The sequence below is a fragment of the Acomys russatus genome, chromosome 19 (assembly GCF_903995435.1).
Source record: "Acomys russatus chromosome 19, mAcoRus1.1, whole genome shotgun sequence".
Lineage (NCBI taxonomy): Eukaryota > Metazoa > Chordata > Mammalia > Rodentia > Muridae > Acomys > Acomys russatus.
The window spans coordinates 3,584,424-3,600,468 of NC_067155.1; the positions used below are offsets into that span (position 1 = coordinate 3,584,424).

At 56.1% G+C, this 16,045-nt stretch overlaps 1 protein-coding gene across 1 annotated transcript; it reads left to right on the forward strand.

Annotated features, from left to right (window-relative positions):
* The first annotated feature begins 2,632 nt into the window (after window positions 1-2,632).
* On the forward strand, window positions 2,633-15,147 carry Lrp3 (LDL receptor related protein 3). The gene is made up of 7 exons (XM_051162192.1): window positions 2,633-2,734; window positions 4,270-4,317; window positions 10,281-10,419; window positions 11,819-12,033; window positions 12,541-13,666; window positions 14,069-14,201; window positions 14,439-15,147. The coding sequence occupies exons 1-7, from the start codon at window positions 2,662-2,664 to the stop codon at window positions 15,027-15,029; spliced, it is 2,325 nt and encodes a 774-aa protein (XP_051018149.1). The 5' UTR covers window positions 2,633-2,661; the 3' UTR covers window positions 15,030-15,147.
* Window positions 15,148-16,045: the final 898 nt, after the last annotated feature.

Below are 16,045 nucleotides of genomic sequence, written 5' to 3' on the forward strand. Positions count from 1 at the left end.
TAAGTATCTCCTGTCTCATGTTTGTGTAAACATGTCACCATTTGTCCTCTGTACTGCCAATAAAAGCCAACCAGCCAATGCTGAGCAAGACAGAGAATAGGGTGGGACATCCAGGTCCAGTGATAGTAAGAGACAGAGCAGGGAGGACGGGAGAGATCCAGACGGAGAGGACCGGGAAACACCAGGAGAAATGAACGGGACCTAGGAGATGAATAAAAAGCAAGTATAATGCGGGAAATCTGAGTGGGAGTTAGCTAGCTTGGAGGTTTAGGATGGAGTAATTATCACACAGGATTGTGCTATAGGCTAATTAAATATATCCTAGTCTCTCTGTGTGATTATTTGGGCTAAGGAGCAACTGCTGATTTTACTAAAATTATAAATCAGTATTACATATTAATATTAATATTCCTTCAACAAGCTACTGTTAATAATCAGTTATCAATAATGGTGTGCAAGTCTCTACTAGAGGCCCCTTTTTAAATTCTTTCAAGCCGGGTGTGGTGGCACACGCCTTTAATCCCAGCACTAGGGAGGCAGAGGCAGGAGGATCACTGTGAGTTTGCAGCCAGCCTGGTCTACAAAGTGAGTCCAGGACAGCCAAGGCTACACAGAGAAACCCTGTCTCAATACCCCTCTCCCCCTGTCAAAACAAAAACAAAACAAAACAAAAACACCTCTTTTGGCATTCCTGCTTACATTTCTTTCTATCTTTTTCTCTTTCCAGAGTCGTGGTGGTGCAGGCCAAAAACTCAGAGATTCCCACTGCCTCTTCCCGGATCGTGGGCTTAAAGCATGTGCAATGTTAGCATGTGCCACAAGGTATTTTTCACCTGCATGTCTATACACGTGCCTGATGCCCGAGGAAGCCAGAACAGGGTGTCAAACGCTCTGAAATTAGAGACGTGAACCTGATGTGGGCACTGGGAACCGAACCCAGGTCCTCTGGAAGATCAGCAAACCTTCCTAGCCACTGAGCCATACCTCCTTCAACCTCACTTCATTGCTTTTAAACCCTTTAACACTCCCTGAAGAAGTCTGCTTTCCCGTAGTCACAAAAGGCTCAGAAGGAGACCAAGAAAACACAGAGAACCCATTCTCCCCCAAACACTTTTGGTTTTTGCACAGTGAAAGTGAGTTGTGAATTACCGTGTTCACAACGTTCACTAAGGGACCCTTGTTCTCAGCTTTCATAATTGTCCTGGGTGATGGTGCCTGTGGGTGCACACAAGCTCAGGAGCTTGGGTGTGTGGAAGATGAGGCCTGCCTGACCTTGTGGAGCCTCCTTGCCAAGGGGTCTTTGGGTGAATTTCTGCTTTAGTTTCTTTTCTTCTCTTTCCTTCTTTTTTTGTTTTGTTTTGTTTTGTTTTCAAGACAGGATTTCTCTGTGTAGCCCTGGCTGTCCTGTACTCACTTTGTAGACCAGGCTGGCCTCGAACTCTCAGCGATCCACCTGCCTCTGCCTCCCGAGTGCTGGGATTAAAGATGTGGGCCACCACACCGGGCTTTGGTTTCATTCTTAAAGGACAGCTGACCTCGATTGACCCTAATTCCCCGATTCTTCTCCCAAGTCCACCTTGGTTGACAGATTGTCTGCTGATGGAAACGCTTGGAAAGCATGCATCGTCGCGGTTGGTTCCCTGGAAGATGGTAGGGGGGGTGGAGGTGGGGGAGTTACTGAGCCGGTCAGGGGCACCAGTGGGTCTCCAGATTGCCTCTTAGGGTTCTCACCAATGTCCCCACACAGGCCTCACTTTTCACAAGCGAGCCACTTTAGAAACAGGATGAGGTCAGTGAGGAGGGCAGAGGGACAGCAGGAGGGGGAAATTCTCAAAGCACATCACCCAGGCAATGTATGGCGTTAGGAAGAAGTCCAGCTTCAGCCCTGCACCTCCACTCATTGTCTTGGTCCCCAGCGGCCCTTTCCGTGCCACCCCACCTTCTAGTGAGCCTTGATTTCCCTCTTTTCCCCAGCACAGTCGCCCAGCGTCCTGGCTTCGGGAGAGAGACCAGATCTTGGGCTCAGTGGGCCAAGCGAGCGCAGTCCCGGACCTTAGGCGCAGTGCCAGCCCTAATCGCTAGGCCAAGGTTCAGAGCTAAGGGGACCGGGTCAGAGCCTCGTGCGTGGAGCTGTCCAGCACCCCGAGGCGGGGCGTGCGCCCCCAGCCCGCCCCTGCCGCCTCCGCCCGCCCTGTCAGCGCCACTGCGGCTCGGCGGGCGCGTCACGTGGCTGGCGCGGCTCGGCCTCCCGGTTCCAGGTTCAGGCGAGGGCCCCGGCGGGAGGACAGACGGACCCACCGACGCACCCTCGTTGGCACCGTGCGGCGTAGCGCGGGTGGCCTCGGGGGGTACCGACGGGCAGGGCGCGCCGGGGCATGGGCGCGCCGGGGGTCTCGGTGCGCAGGCCGGGCTGGGCGCGCCGGCCGGGGCTCGGGGACAGCGGCGGGCTCGGGTCTTCCCTGGCGACCGCCGCTGAGCCCCCGCGGGGCCCGTGACGCCGCGGCCGATGTGGCCCCGCGCGTTGCGGGCCTGCACCGCCGCCGCACAAAGACGCCGCCGCAGCCGCCGCCCGCACCCGGGCCGCAGCCGCCGCGCCAGCCCTAGCCCCAGGCGGAGCCCCGGCCGCAGGGCAGCAGGCGTCCGCGCGCGGCCCGCCCCGGCATGGAGAAGCGCGCGGCCGCGGGGACGGAGGGGGCGCCGGGCGCCAGGGCGCCGCTCGCAGTCGTCTGCCTGGGTGAGTGGGCCGCACGGGGCCGGGCCGGGCCGGGCTTCTGGAACCCCCGCACTGCGATGGCTCCCGCGCCCTAGGCTGCTGAGCGCGCAGCTTCCCAGGACCCCTGGGCTACCGAGGAGGGCGACTCCCACTACAGCAGCGCCCCAGGACCGGAGCTGGGGGTGGGGGCGCGAGGACTGTGGTTCCTGGGCGAAGCCTGGGGTTTTCCTGTCGTTTTCCACCCGGCCTGCCTGAGCTGTGCTCTGGCCTCCAGGGCTGTGGACAAAGAGCCGGACGGCTGCTCCCAGAAGAAGGAACCGTTTCCTGCCTGGAGTCCGGGGACAGGCCTGGGAGCTAGCCAAAGATGGGGACTCAGCGTGGGGGCTGCGGGGGTGGGGTGTAGGGGAGGCAGATGTGAGAACTCGTTTTCCCATTGTGTCTTCCCAGACCTAGACGGCCACAGGCCGGTTCAGCTCTGATAACGGTGGGGAGTCTGTTCTAGGGAGGGCCGAGAACCCGCCAGGACTGGAACCTGGCTTAGAAGCCTCCTTCCCTGGAGCCAAGAAAAATTTCTGTCCACTTTCCCAGGAGCCATTACAGGAGAGGGGAAGGAAGGAGTTAAATTCTCAGCCCACATGGTTCTTTATTTACCTGATGAAGGAGGGAGGCCCTTCGAGGAGGAGCTGGGGTCATTAGGGGACACCCTGTGATGTCACTCTTGAGGGTTCAAGAACCTGACAGACTGAACTCACAACTTGGCTTGGGGGAAGCGCTTTCATTTTCGATTGTTAACGCTCATCTGGGCCCCAAGCACAGAGAAAGGTGAGAGGGTCACGGGTAGACCTCCCGCAGAGGCTGGGTGAGCTAATCTAAGCAGTGGTATGTGCCCAGAGCGCCTGTGGGTGGTAAAGGTGTCTGGGTCTTGGCTGTTGTGTTTCCCAGGTGGGGCAGGGCAGTGGTAAGAGCCTCCTTGTCTGGGGTGAATGCCCGTTTCCTCACCAAATGGCGAAGTCAGGAAGGGGGCACCCCGATCCCCCGGAAGTAAGATCTCCTTCTCACTTGGGCTAGACTTTGTCTCAGCCTGGAAAGCGTTGAAGCAAAACAGTAGAATTGAAGTAAAGGACACTCCCGTGGAGGTGGCATCTACTGTGGCGGTGGCAGGAAACGCTCTGCCTTTAGTTTAGTGGGGTCCTGGGAAGACGATGGCATGGTCACCACAAACGTCCACCGAGGGAGGAAGCCCTTGAAGGTGGTAGGAGGCCACTTGAATGGTAAAAGTACAAGGCTTTTCTATACCTGAGAGGAAAATGTGGGCGTATGAAGGCGGGTCCTGAAACCCTCTGAAGTTCTTCATCTTCGCCTATCCCAGAAGGAAAAGAGGTGGTAATGGTGGGGGGGGGGGTCTTTGGCAGTGCTCTGAGCCATGCCACGTGACATAAAGGGGGCCTGCCTTGACTTAACCATTCTGTCCTGTGTTTACTGCTGGCCCAGGCATGCGTCCTGGACTCCAAGGTCTACTGTCACCGACTAACAACACCTTTCTGTGTCTTCCACAGTGAACCTTTTTCTCACTGGGAGGCTCAGCAGTGCAGTTCCCGCCTTAGGTGAGTAAACCTGCCCTGGCTTAGCAACCTCGGAGGATGGCTCACTGTTGTCGCTGATTGGAGAAAAACTTAGTGACAATGATTTCCTTGGTAAAATAGGTAAAAATGCCAGCCCACCTCAGACCTGGCCATTAGGGTCTGCTGAAGCGATGGCCCAAGATGTTCGGAGGGAGGGTGTGCTCTGTGGCTTGGTACTAAGCCGCAGACTAGCAAAAGCCCTGTGCAGCTAATAGATTCTGCCTCTTGTGGGCTGTGGGGTTCCTTGGGGACACTGGATGCTCATGTGTATTAAAATAATACCTAGAGGTAATATTAATGGTGCCACAGAGGCCAGTACCATTGAGGAAAAAAATCAGACTTTAAAGACTGGTTTGGTGGCACAAGCCTGTAATTCCAGCCACTCAGAAGACTAAGGCAAGAGGGTTGACATTATGGCCTGCCTAGGCTACAGAGGGAGTTCACAAAAAGCCTGGCCAGCTTTGTGAGAATCTGTCTAAAACATTTTGTTTTTAAGGGCTGGGGATGTAGTTCAGTGGTAGAGCCCCTGGCTAGAATCCCCCAGTGAGGGGCTGGGGGTGTGGCTTAGTAGTAGAGCCCCTGCCTAGAATCCCCCAGTGAGGGGCTGGGATATGGCTCAGTGGTAGAGTCCCTGCCTAGAATCCCCCAGTGAGGGGCTGGGGTGTGGCTCAGTGGTAGAGCCCCTGCCTAGAATCCCCCAGTGAGGGGCTGGGGTATGGCTCAGGGGTAGAGCACCTGCCTAGAATCCCCCAGTGCGGAGCTGGGGTATAGGTTTGGCCAGGCTGACTTAGGATGAGAGAAACACAGAAGCCACAGCTTTCACTGGGATTTCCAGGAGAAGGGCAAAGCAATCAGGCAAACAGCTTTGACAGCTTAGATTGGCCAGTTGAATAATTCTGGAGGCTAATTCTAGGGCAGACTCTGGCTGGCTGGTGCCTAGCCCTGGGATGCTTCAGGGCAGACAGTGTATTGGCTTGTGTGTGAGGGTCAGGAGGAGAGTGGATAAGAACACAGCCTTGTGACAGGCTTGTTCCAGGTAAGCCAACTTGCAGCAGAGAGGTTGACAGGTAGGGTGTGAAAAAAGGAGTGAGGAGCCTTTTGTTGGCCTCTTGCCTGTCAGTGTTGGCTGACCATCTGATGGCCATCTTTGAGTTCTGGTCTGGTGTCCAGAGAGGGAAGAACAGCCGCAGATACTCATCCTCGGTTGTGGAGGGACTGCCACTGTTTGGGGAATGAGCCCGTCGGAGAGTTGTGAGGTGGCCTGCTCCATCACTAATAAACCAAGTGAACCTCACCATCTCTGTCTCATGTAGTCAATATATGGCTGCCTTCAGCAAACCCTAAAATGGTGTTTTAGTGGCAGGTGCAGTGCTGTGTGACTGTGATGTTAGTGCTGGGGAGGCTGAGGCAGGAGGATCACACGTTCCAGGCCAGCCTGGGCTACATAGACTCGGCTTCAAAAGCAAGCCAACGGTAGCCAAGGCTAAGCAATTGGCAAAGCCGCATTGAGGCAAAGTGCCTCAGGCTGTGTGTACAGATGTGTGACTCCCCCCAGCCCTAAGTCTGGGGACCTGGGACTTGTTTGTTGTCTCTTGTGTCACCGGCATAGCTACATGAGGTTTCAGGTTTCAGTCTGGTCCCACTGAGGCTCAAGGTGGGTAGTTGTGTCTGGTAGTGATTACAAGGTGTCGGGAGGGCAGGCAGGGGCATGGTGGAGACCGGTTTCTCTGCCTGTCTGGAAGGCTGAGCTTCTGCCCCCTAATCTTCTATGTGCCTCAGCTCTGTGTTTTTCTGCAGCTGGGCCTCCTCTGCTGACCCAGGCTGGCCCGGGGCCCTGCCTTAGTCAGCACTGACCAGCCCAGCCCAGGTCCTGATGTACTGACCACAAAGGACAGTCCGGTTTCATACTCTGATTCCAGGAAGGCGCTGACTGGGTCGGCGGTCCATAGCGGGGCTGCAGCAGGAGAGGAGGTTGACACCTTGCAAGTGTGAACCTGAGACCATTTGTGCTGCTGCTGGGTGGGTGGGCATTCCAGATGTGGTCCCAGGGTTTGCAGATGTGGTGCTTGAGGGGCCACAGATAGCAACATGCACTGACTCTGTTTTACGGATGGATAAGATGCATCCTTACTCAAGGCTACATATGGCCACGGAGGTTTAGGTCCTGGCCCTAGTGTGGAGCTGAACTGCTGTCATAGAGAGCTGGGGTTCTGGGTGTGTTGGCCAACCTAGGCACATCTTGACTTATTGCCAAGTGGTATCTAAGCAAGAATTGTTTGTTGTTGTTGTTTTCTGTTTGTTTTTTGGGTTTTGTTTGTTTGTTTGTTTGTTTTGAGACGGGGTTTCTCTGTGTAGCCTTGGCTGTCCTGGACTTACTTTGTAGACCAGGCTGGCCTCGAACTCACAATGATCCTCCTGCCTCTGCCTCCTTAGGGCTGAGATTAAAGGCTTGCACCACCATGCTCGGCTAGGAAAGAACTCTTAGTGGAGCTCCCCCTTGATGTAAGACCCAGGTGTGGTGGCTGTAGGATCCCAGTCTGGTACCTGTGACCCCGCCCCCCAGAGAAGACCCCGCCCCCTAGAGAAGACCCCGCCCCCTAGAGAAGAGGAGACAGTTAACAGTGATACTCCGCGGGGGTAATAGGATGCAGGGTTTGTGAAAAGGTTGGGATGAAATGGTGGTGGTCCAGTCATCTAGGCAGACAGGCCACCTAAACCCTGAATAAATGCCCAGATGTGGGTACACAGGGACAGCGTCTGGCTGAGGCAGGAAGAGAGCAAGATGTTGACTTGGAACCTTGATGGACTCTCTGTTAGGGGTAAGAGACACCCCGAGTCTCATTGGACTCTACCTGCCCCAGGAGCCACCACCCTGCACCTCAGGAAGGAGAAGTTATCCAGGTCACCTCAGGTGGAGACACCTTGGTTTCCACCAGATAGCCTAGCTGGGGGTTGCATCTGCCAGCAGGAGTCAGGGCCAGGCTGGGGCCACCGTGCATGCTCTTTTGACACCCTGCTCCACTAGCCTTGGCTCCTGTCTCCTTGGCAAGGCACCAGAGGCTGGGGAGGCTGCATCCTAGGGAACAGAGGACCTGGTTGTACCTCACTGAACGGCACTTTTTTTTGTTGTTTTGTTTTTTGGAGACAGGGTTTCTCTGTGTAGCCTTGGCTGTCCTGGACTCACTTTGTAGACCAGGCTGGCCTCGAACTCACAGCGATCCACCTGCCTCTGCCTCCCGAGTGCTGGGGTTAAAGGTGTGCGCCATGATGCCCGGCTCTGAATGGGACCCTTGATACTGTAAAAGGGTGACAGTCTGAGGATGGCCACCTCCACATTAGGGACAAAAATGGCCTTTGCTTCCCTCCCTTTGTTTCTCCTCTCCCTTTCCTTTCTCCTTTCCAACTTCCCTACCCCCTTAAGTCCCTCTGTCTTTTCTTCTATCTATCTGTCTGTCTATCTATCTATCCAACACTTATCTAATCCTTCCTTCATTCTTTCTTTCTCTTTTATTTTCTTCCTCAGAGTCACAGGTAGCTCATGCTGGCCTTGAACTCACTATGAACCCCAGACTGGCCTCAAACTCAGGATTCTCCTGGCCCAGCCTTTCAAGTGCTAGGATTGTAAGTGTGTGTGCCACCACAGCGTGTGCAAAGATGCATTTCAGACTCAGCTCTTTGATGCCCTGTGGGTAGACTGGCTAGCCAAGACCCTCGTGGTCACAGATAGCAGAATGACCACACTCCTCAGGACCCTCACAAGGCACTAGACTAGCCACCAGGAGTTCATGTTGGCCGCCCACTGCATGCCAGGCACCTTGCTGGCCTCTGGGTGTCAGGCCAGAGCACCTCAGATTTTAATTCCAGCACTTTAATTCTAGCCTTTAATTCCAGGCAGAGGCAGGTGGATCTCTGTGAGTTCGAGGCCAGCCTGGTCTACAAAGTGAGTCCAGGACAGCCAAGGCTACACAGAGAGACCCTGTCTCGGAAAAAAAAAAAAAAAAAACTGAACCAGGAGGGAAGTCTCTGTTGTGACAGAGGCTGAGAAGGACAGGGGGACAGGGGGGACAAAGGACAGGAGCTTCACTGGGGATGATCTGGTGTGGTGGGGGTGATCTGGTATGGGCCTCCCTACAAAGCTGAAGCTGAAAAGGAGTGAGTAAGTGAGGGAGCAAGTGAGCTAGGAGGGTAGGTAGCAGTTCCCCCTTCCAAGGGAGGGATCTTGGGCTTGAGGGAAGGATACAGGAGATATGAGGCAGTTTGGTAGACAGACGACATGTCGTCTTCCTAAGAGACAGGGACGCAGAGGGTTGGAGTGGGGTCCTCCTGCAGCAGCTGCCCAGAGGGAGGCCACAGCAGGAGAGGACGCAGCTTCGGAGGCAACTTGACGGCTGCCTGCAGTGGGAAGCCGAGGACTTCCCGAGCCTTGCCCTGCAATCTGTAAAGTGGGCCTGGCCTTTGTGACCGGGCCGGATAAGATAAGCTTTTGAGGGTCATGGCGGGGGATGCAGCCAAGTGTAAGGGGTGCCCCGTGTGGCCCTCGGAGAGCCCATGCAGCCGGGCAGGTGTGGGGTCTCTCACTTATGCTGGCTAACGATCTCTTTATCCCCATCCCTGGCGTGGCGGCACACGGCTGACACGCTATTAACGCTTGGGGACTCAGGTCTTGCAGTGAGAGGCTGAGCCATCCAAGGACCAGGTGGATCCTAACTCTGCCACTTGCTGGCTGTGTGCCCCGGGAAATCGTTTACTGACTCTGAGCTTCCATTTCCTTATCTAGTTAGAACATCTACCTCCAGGGTCTTTTCACATATATTTAGATAAAAATCCCAAAATTTAAATATAAAAGATTTATTATTTTTTTTACGTATGCGTGTAAATGTGGGGGGAAGGAGGAGTTGTACGCATGTGTGCAGGAGGTCAGAGGAGGTCACTGGAGTTCCAGGTAGTTGGGAGTTGCCCGCTGTGGGTGCTGGGAACCAACCACTGGTCCTACACAAGAACAGCAAGTGCTCTTAAACTCCGAGCCAACTCTCCATCCCCCAAGCCCTAATTTCATACAAGGTGTACTGAGACCTAGACTACTTTTACAGCCAGGTCGGGACATTGCCGCCTTCCTTCCTGTCACCAGGGATTCTGTATAAATCCTGTGTGTCTTCATCCCCAGCCTGTGAGACTCACAGGAAGATTATCAGCCCTGCTGTTCGTGCATATTACTCTTTGCCTGATGTGCAATAGATAGCCAGTACACATGTACCAGGTGACAACGCCCCTCTTTTTCCTGGGGCTGTGTGTGTGTGTGTGTGTTTTAGTATTTATTTATCTATTTATTTTTATGTGTATATGCGTGTATTTCAGCATATGTCTGTGCACCATGTAGATACAGGAGCCCAGGGGGATCAGAAGAGGGCATTAGGTCCCGTGGGACTGGAGTTACAGATGGTTGTGAGCAGCTAGGTGGGTGCTGGGAATTTAACTTGGGTCCTCTGCAAGAGCAGCAAGCGCTCTCAAAGGCTGAGCCACCTCTCCAGCTCCCCTGGGGCTGTGTTTCACATGGCTCTGCAGGGGGCGCTAATGAGGTGGCCTGTGTATGCCCACGAGCTGCAGGCTTTTGTGTAAAACATCCACTAAGCTGAAGTCTGAATACCTCATATTTGCATGTGCCAGATACCAAGGGGAATTAAAAATGTCTTGCTCTTAGCCCTACTGACAAGAGGCAGGGTGGGGGCTGGACACACAGGCTCAAGACTCCACTAATGGGGGCTACACTGCGTCAAGTCTTGGGGGTCCTTCCTTGAACACACACACAGCCTCTATGAAGTCTGAGCTTAGCAGAAACCTGTGCTCAAGCCATAGGCAGGGGCAACCCCCCACCCCCCTCAAAACCTGCCTCTTACCCAGAGCACCCAGAGGTGGGTGGCCACTTCTCAGCCTTTCTCTTCCAACAGCTGCCTGCAGCGGAAAGTTGGAACAGCACACCGAACGGCGAGGGGTCATCTACAGTCCAGCCTGGCCACTCAATTACCCGCCGGGCACCAACTGCAGCTGGTACATTCAGGGTGACCGTGGGGACATGATCACCATCAGGTAAGGCGAGCAGCTCTGGGACGGCACACATGTATGTGCCTAGCGGGCCTGGAGGGCACGCACATGGGTGTGGACAGGTATGCTGTGCACAAGCCCAGGCCTTAGCAGGCATGGTGTGTGTGTGTGTGTGTGTGTGTGCACGTGTGTGTGTGCGCGTGTGTGTGTGTGGCGGGTATGTATGCGTCTAGGTGTATTGGCACATTTAGGAACAGGCATCTGAGAGACCTGTGTGGCCACGTGTGAGCTGTAAGCATGGCTGTGTTTACACATGTGAGCATGTTGACATTTAATTCCCCACTCCCTTGGTTGGGTGTTCTGAGCTGGGTCTCTTCCTGCACCCATCCTTAACTGGTGGTGGCGCCAGCACTCGGGAGGCAGAGGCAGGTGGATCACTGTGAGTTCAAGGCCAGCATGATCTACAAAGTTAGTCCAGGACAGTCAAGGCTACACAGAGAAACCCTGTCTCGAAAAACCAAAAAAAAAAAAAAAGAAAAGAAAAGTGAGCCTTAGGAGCTGGTAGGGGAAGTCTGGCTGTTTGAGGTGGCAAAGGTGTCTGTCCTCTGTCCTGCAGGAGTGGTTGGAGGCGAGGGTGGCACGGGGACATTCGGTGGTTCCTCAGGGGACCTCAGGGAAACAGGATGAGGTCACAGGGGGAGGGGGGAGGAAGGGCTCGCTATTGGCTATGTCTGCCATACCTAAAATCCAGAAGCCCGCCCCACCTTTTGGGCCTAACTACTCCGTAGATCTGAGGGACAGGAATGGGATGGGCATAGACAGAGCCTGTTCTGGTTTCTACTCGGGTTTCCCTCAGCTCTGGTGCCAGCGTTCCACCTGGGCGACCCCCCCCTCCAACTACTGCATCAAGTAACCTCATGGGCAGAGCCCTTCCTTCAGGGCATAGTCCTGGGAGTTTTGTGCTGTCCTGGTACCCCAGGGGTCACCACCTTTAGGGAAAAGTGTCAGAGGGCTGTTGACCCTCTGCCGTCAGTTTTGAGCTGGAGGTCCTATGTGGAGGGCCGGGAGATGTAAACCAGCTGGACTGATGGATGCTGCCCCGGATACCATGGCTCCTTAAGGAGGAACCTTTAGACCCTGGGGTCTTGGCAGACCCAGGCAATTTGGGAGATTAAAAGGGGGCAGGTTGGGGCTGGAGAGACGGCTCAGAGGTTAAGAGCACTGGCTGCTCTTCCAAAGGTCCTGAGTTCAATTCCCAGCAACCATATGGTGGCTCACAACCATCTATAATGAGATCTGGTGCCCTCTTCTGGCCTGCAGGCAGAATATTGTATAAATAAATATTTTTTAAAAGGGGGTGGCGGGTCTGCTGGGTGGGTCAAGGCAAGCTAGCTGCCTTTGCTAGGCGCTACCTACCCATCTCTGTGGTCCTCTCTGCCCACAGTTTCCGTAACTTTGATGTAGAGGAGTCTCACCAGTGTTCCCTCGACTGGCTCCTGCTGGGCCCAGCAGCTCCACCTCGCCAGGAGGCCTTCCGCCTCTGTGGTTCAGCCATCCCACCCGCCTTCATCTCTGCCCGTGACCATGTTTGGATCTTCTTCCACTCAGACGCCTCCAGCTCCGGCCAGGCCCAGGGCTTCCGCCTCTCTTATATCCGAGGTGATGCCGGCAAGCTCTCCCACTAGCCCCGGTTTTCCCACAAGGGCTCCCCTTACCAGCCCTGCTAATCCTAGGTTGGGGGTGGGGCTGATGTCTGCAAGAGCCTCAGAGTCTCTTTGCCCAAGCTCAGCTCAAAAAAGTTGAGCCCATAGCCGGGCGTGATGGCTCACGCCTTTAATCCCAACACTCAGGGAGGCAGAGGCAGGCGGATCTCTGGGAGTTCGAGCGAGGCCAGCCTGGTCTACAAAGTGAGTCCAGGACAGCCAAGACAACACAGAGAAACCCTGTCTCGAAAAACCAAAATAAGTAAATAAATAAATAATAAAATTGAGTTTATTTAAAAAAAATTTTTTTTTGAGCCCAGTCTTCCACTCCTGAGCCTCTGCCCCAGGATTGGCCCCGCCTCTTTGTACGGAGGCCCGGATGGGGTTGAACCCGTTTGCCCGCTCCCAGCCTTAGTCCCAGTGCCCGGAAGGGAGGCTCACCCTGCCACCTCTTTGCCTCCAGGGAAGCTGGGCCAGGCATCCTGCCAGACAGATGAGTTCCGCTGTGGCAACGGCAAGTGCCTGCCTGGTCCTTGGCAGTGCAACATGGTGGATGAGTGCGGAGATGGCTCGGATGAGGGTAACTGTTCTGCACCCGCCTCGGAGCCACCAGGCAGCCTGTGCCCCGGGGGCACTTTCCCATGTAGTGGCGCTCGCTCCACACGCTGCCTGCCGGTAGAGCGGCGCTGCGATGGCACCCAGGACTGTGGTGACGGCTCCGATGAGGCTGGCTGCCCCGACCTAGCATGTGGCCGGCGGCTGGGCAGCTTCTATGGTTCCTTCGCCTCCCCAGACCTGTTTGGCGCTGCCCGTGGCCCTTCGGACCTTCACTGCACGTGGCTGGTGGACACGCAGGACCCCCGGCGTGTGCTGCTGCAGCTGGAGCTACGGCTGGGTTATGACGACTACGTCCAGGTGTATGAAGGCCTGGGCGAGCGTGGGGACCGGCTGCTGCAAACACTGTCCTACCGCAGCAACCACCGGCCGGTGAGCCTCGAGGCAGCACAGGGCCGTCTCACTGTGGCCTACCACGCTCGCGCCCGCAGTGCTGGCCATGGGTTCAATGCCACATACCAGGTGAAGGGCTACTGCCTCCCATGGGAGCAGCCGTGTGGCAGCAGCAGCGGCGGCGGCGAGGGAGATGATGGCAGCTCAGGGGAGCAGGGCTGCTTCTCGGAGCCACAACGCTGTGACGGCTGGTGGCACTGTGCAAGTGGCCGGGATGAGCAGGGCTGTCCCGCCTGCCCTCCGGATCAGTATCCCTGTGAGGGTGGCAGCGGCCTGTGCTATGCCCCTGCTGACCGGTGCAACAACCAGAAAAGCTGCCCCGACGGCGCCGACGAGAAGAACTGCTTTTCCTGCCAACCGGGCACCTTCCACTGTGGAACCAACTTGTGCATCTTTGAGACCTGGCGCTGTGATGGCCAGGAGGACTGCCAGGACGGTAGCGATGAGCACGGCTGTCTGGCCGCCGTGCCCCGCAAGGTCATCACGGCCGCTCTCATCGGCAGCCTAGTATGTGGACTGCTGCTAGTCATTGCCCTAGGCTGCGCCTTCAAACTCTATTCTCTGCGCACGCAAGAGTACAGGTGGGCACCTCGTGGTGGCCTGGAGCCCCAGAGTCCTTCCATTTTTCTGCAAGGAAAAAAAAATCTCACTGGGCATGGTGGCGCACGCCTTTAATCCCAGCACTCGGGAGACAGAAGCAGGCAGATCTCTGTGAGTTCGAGGCCAACCTGGTCTACAAAGAGAGTCCAGGACAGCCAAGGCTACACAGGGAAACCCTGTCTCTAAATAAATAAATAAATAAATAAATAAATAAAATAAAAATCTCACCACATCCCAAGCTATGGGTCTGGGTCATCCCAATACAGGGCTGTTTTTGTGTGTGCGTGCAGGGGTCTGGATGGAAGGGTGGGGGTGGGGGGTCCCTAAATCCCGCTGTTACGGCAAGTCCCTACCGTTCTTCCTTTCTGTCCTGTTGCTTTCAGGGCCTTTGAGACCCAAATGACTCGTTTAGAGGCAGAGTTTGTGCGGCGGGAGGCGCCCCCATCCTATGGCCAGCTCATCGCACAGGGTCTCATTCCACCTGTTGAGGACTTTCCTGTCTACAGCGCATCCCAGGTGAGCCTTCATATGTATGACTATCGGGGTCCCACAAGGCCCAGGTTTCTTTACTACTGGTTCTCAGAGAGCCCCCCCAAGACCAAGAGGCCAAAAGGCGAGCTAGGCGTGGGGGCGTTTGGAAGGGAGAAGGGTACACAGTCAGGTGCAGGAAGCACTGATTAGCTTCTGGTCTGGAAGGCCGGCTGTTCCTGAGTGGCCTAGTCCCTTACCTTAGCTATCTCCCCACCCCCTCAGGCATCAGTGCTACAGAACCTTCGCACAGCCATGCGACGACAGATGCGTCGGCACGCCTCCCGCAGGGGGCCATCTCGTCGCCGCCTCGGCCGCCTCTGGAACAGGCTTTTCCACCGACCGCGGGCACCTCGAGGCCAGATCCCGCTGCTGACGGCCGCACGTACCTCCTCACAGACCGTGCTGGGCGATGGGCTTCTCCAGGCAGCGCCAGGGGCTGTCCCAGATGCCCCCGCACCCCATACAGACACAGGCAGCCCCAGGGAAGCTGGAGACGGGCCTCCTAGTGGGCCCGGCCATGCACCGGAAGTAGGACCTTCAGTGCCACCCCCACCCTTGAACCTGCGAGACTCAGAGCACAGGCCTGAGGACAAGGAGAGAAAGGCCTGTGAGGACCCTCTGGAAGACAGCCCACCCCCCGTGGACACGCCTCCAGAGCCCTGCTTGGCCCAAGACCCCTACCCCCAGACTCCCACTGTCAGCGGCGCCCAAGATCCCCATTCACCAGAGCCACTGGGGGTCTGCAGGAGCCCCCCACCAACCTGCTCCCCAATATTGGAGGCTAGTGATGATGAGGCCCTGCTGGTCTGCTGACCCATCGGACATGCTGGTGACTGCCACAGCCCCGCTTTGTAACCAGGGAATACACAGTCATTTCTACCCTGCCTCTGCGTTCCTTCTTACAGAGGCCCACCCAGCAGCCCCGGTGGAGAGCCTGGCTGCCTCAGCCAGTGGGCGACCTCTACAGTCCTATAGCTCTGATGGGCATTGCTGGCAGGGGCTTTGGGGGTTGGCCTGGGGTAGAGGGTGAGCAATGAGACCACCTTCGCGGTCAGCATGGAGCACGTCCCCTATGGAGTCTCGCGGTACATTGCTCTCTGCCACTTTAATCTGGGGGTTCATTTCCAGAAAGGCAGGCGAGCCACAGCGGCGCTTTCTGGAGTGCTTTCTGTGGCTTCTCAGTTCGTTCACCCTGCAGTGGCACCAGCTGCCTATCCCAGATAGCTGTAGTTGAGGCCAGGAGCTGTAGTTGAGGCCTAGGAAGGCCATGGGGCGGGGGTGGGGCGGGTGTTGGACCTCATTCACGGTGAGTGCTTTAACCATGTCTCCCCACGGGGCTCCTGGGGGAGATGGGCTAGTGGCCTCTGCCTCATCCTTATGCCTGTGGTGGCAGCACGGGCCTGGCTAGGCTGCGGCCCTTTGCCTGCTGGCTCCTGGGCCAGTCCCCGAGGATAATAATAAGGCTGGAAATATGAGAGAGAGTGACCACGAGAGAGGCCATTCTGTGTTTTTTCAGGAGACAGAAGCCAAGGTACTGACTGGCAATGGTACCATCCATCCATCCTGTGCTGCCTCGGAGCCTTAGTTTCTCCACCCGAGGCCAGGGCTGTGCAAGAAGTGATAGCATCCACTGTGGTGATTTATGGGGAGGACAGTCTCAGCTGGGGGTTTCTTGGTTCTTCTGGGTGGCGCTGAGTTCAGAGTGGCATGGAGGGTCCGGAGATGGAGCCTCACTGTCTTCTATGGGCCCCATGGAACCAGCCTCAGGTTCAAGCAGCAAACCCCACCGGGGCTAAAAGCCTCCTCCACAGCGCCTGCCCAGCTAGCAG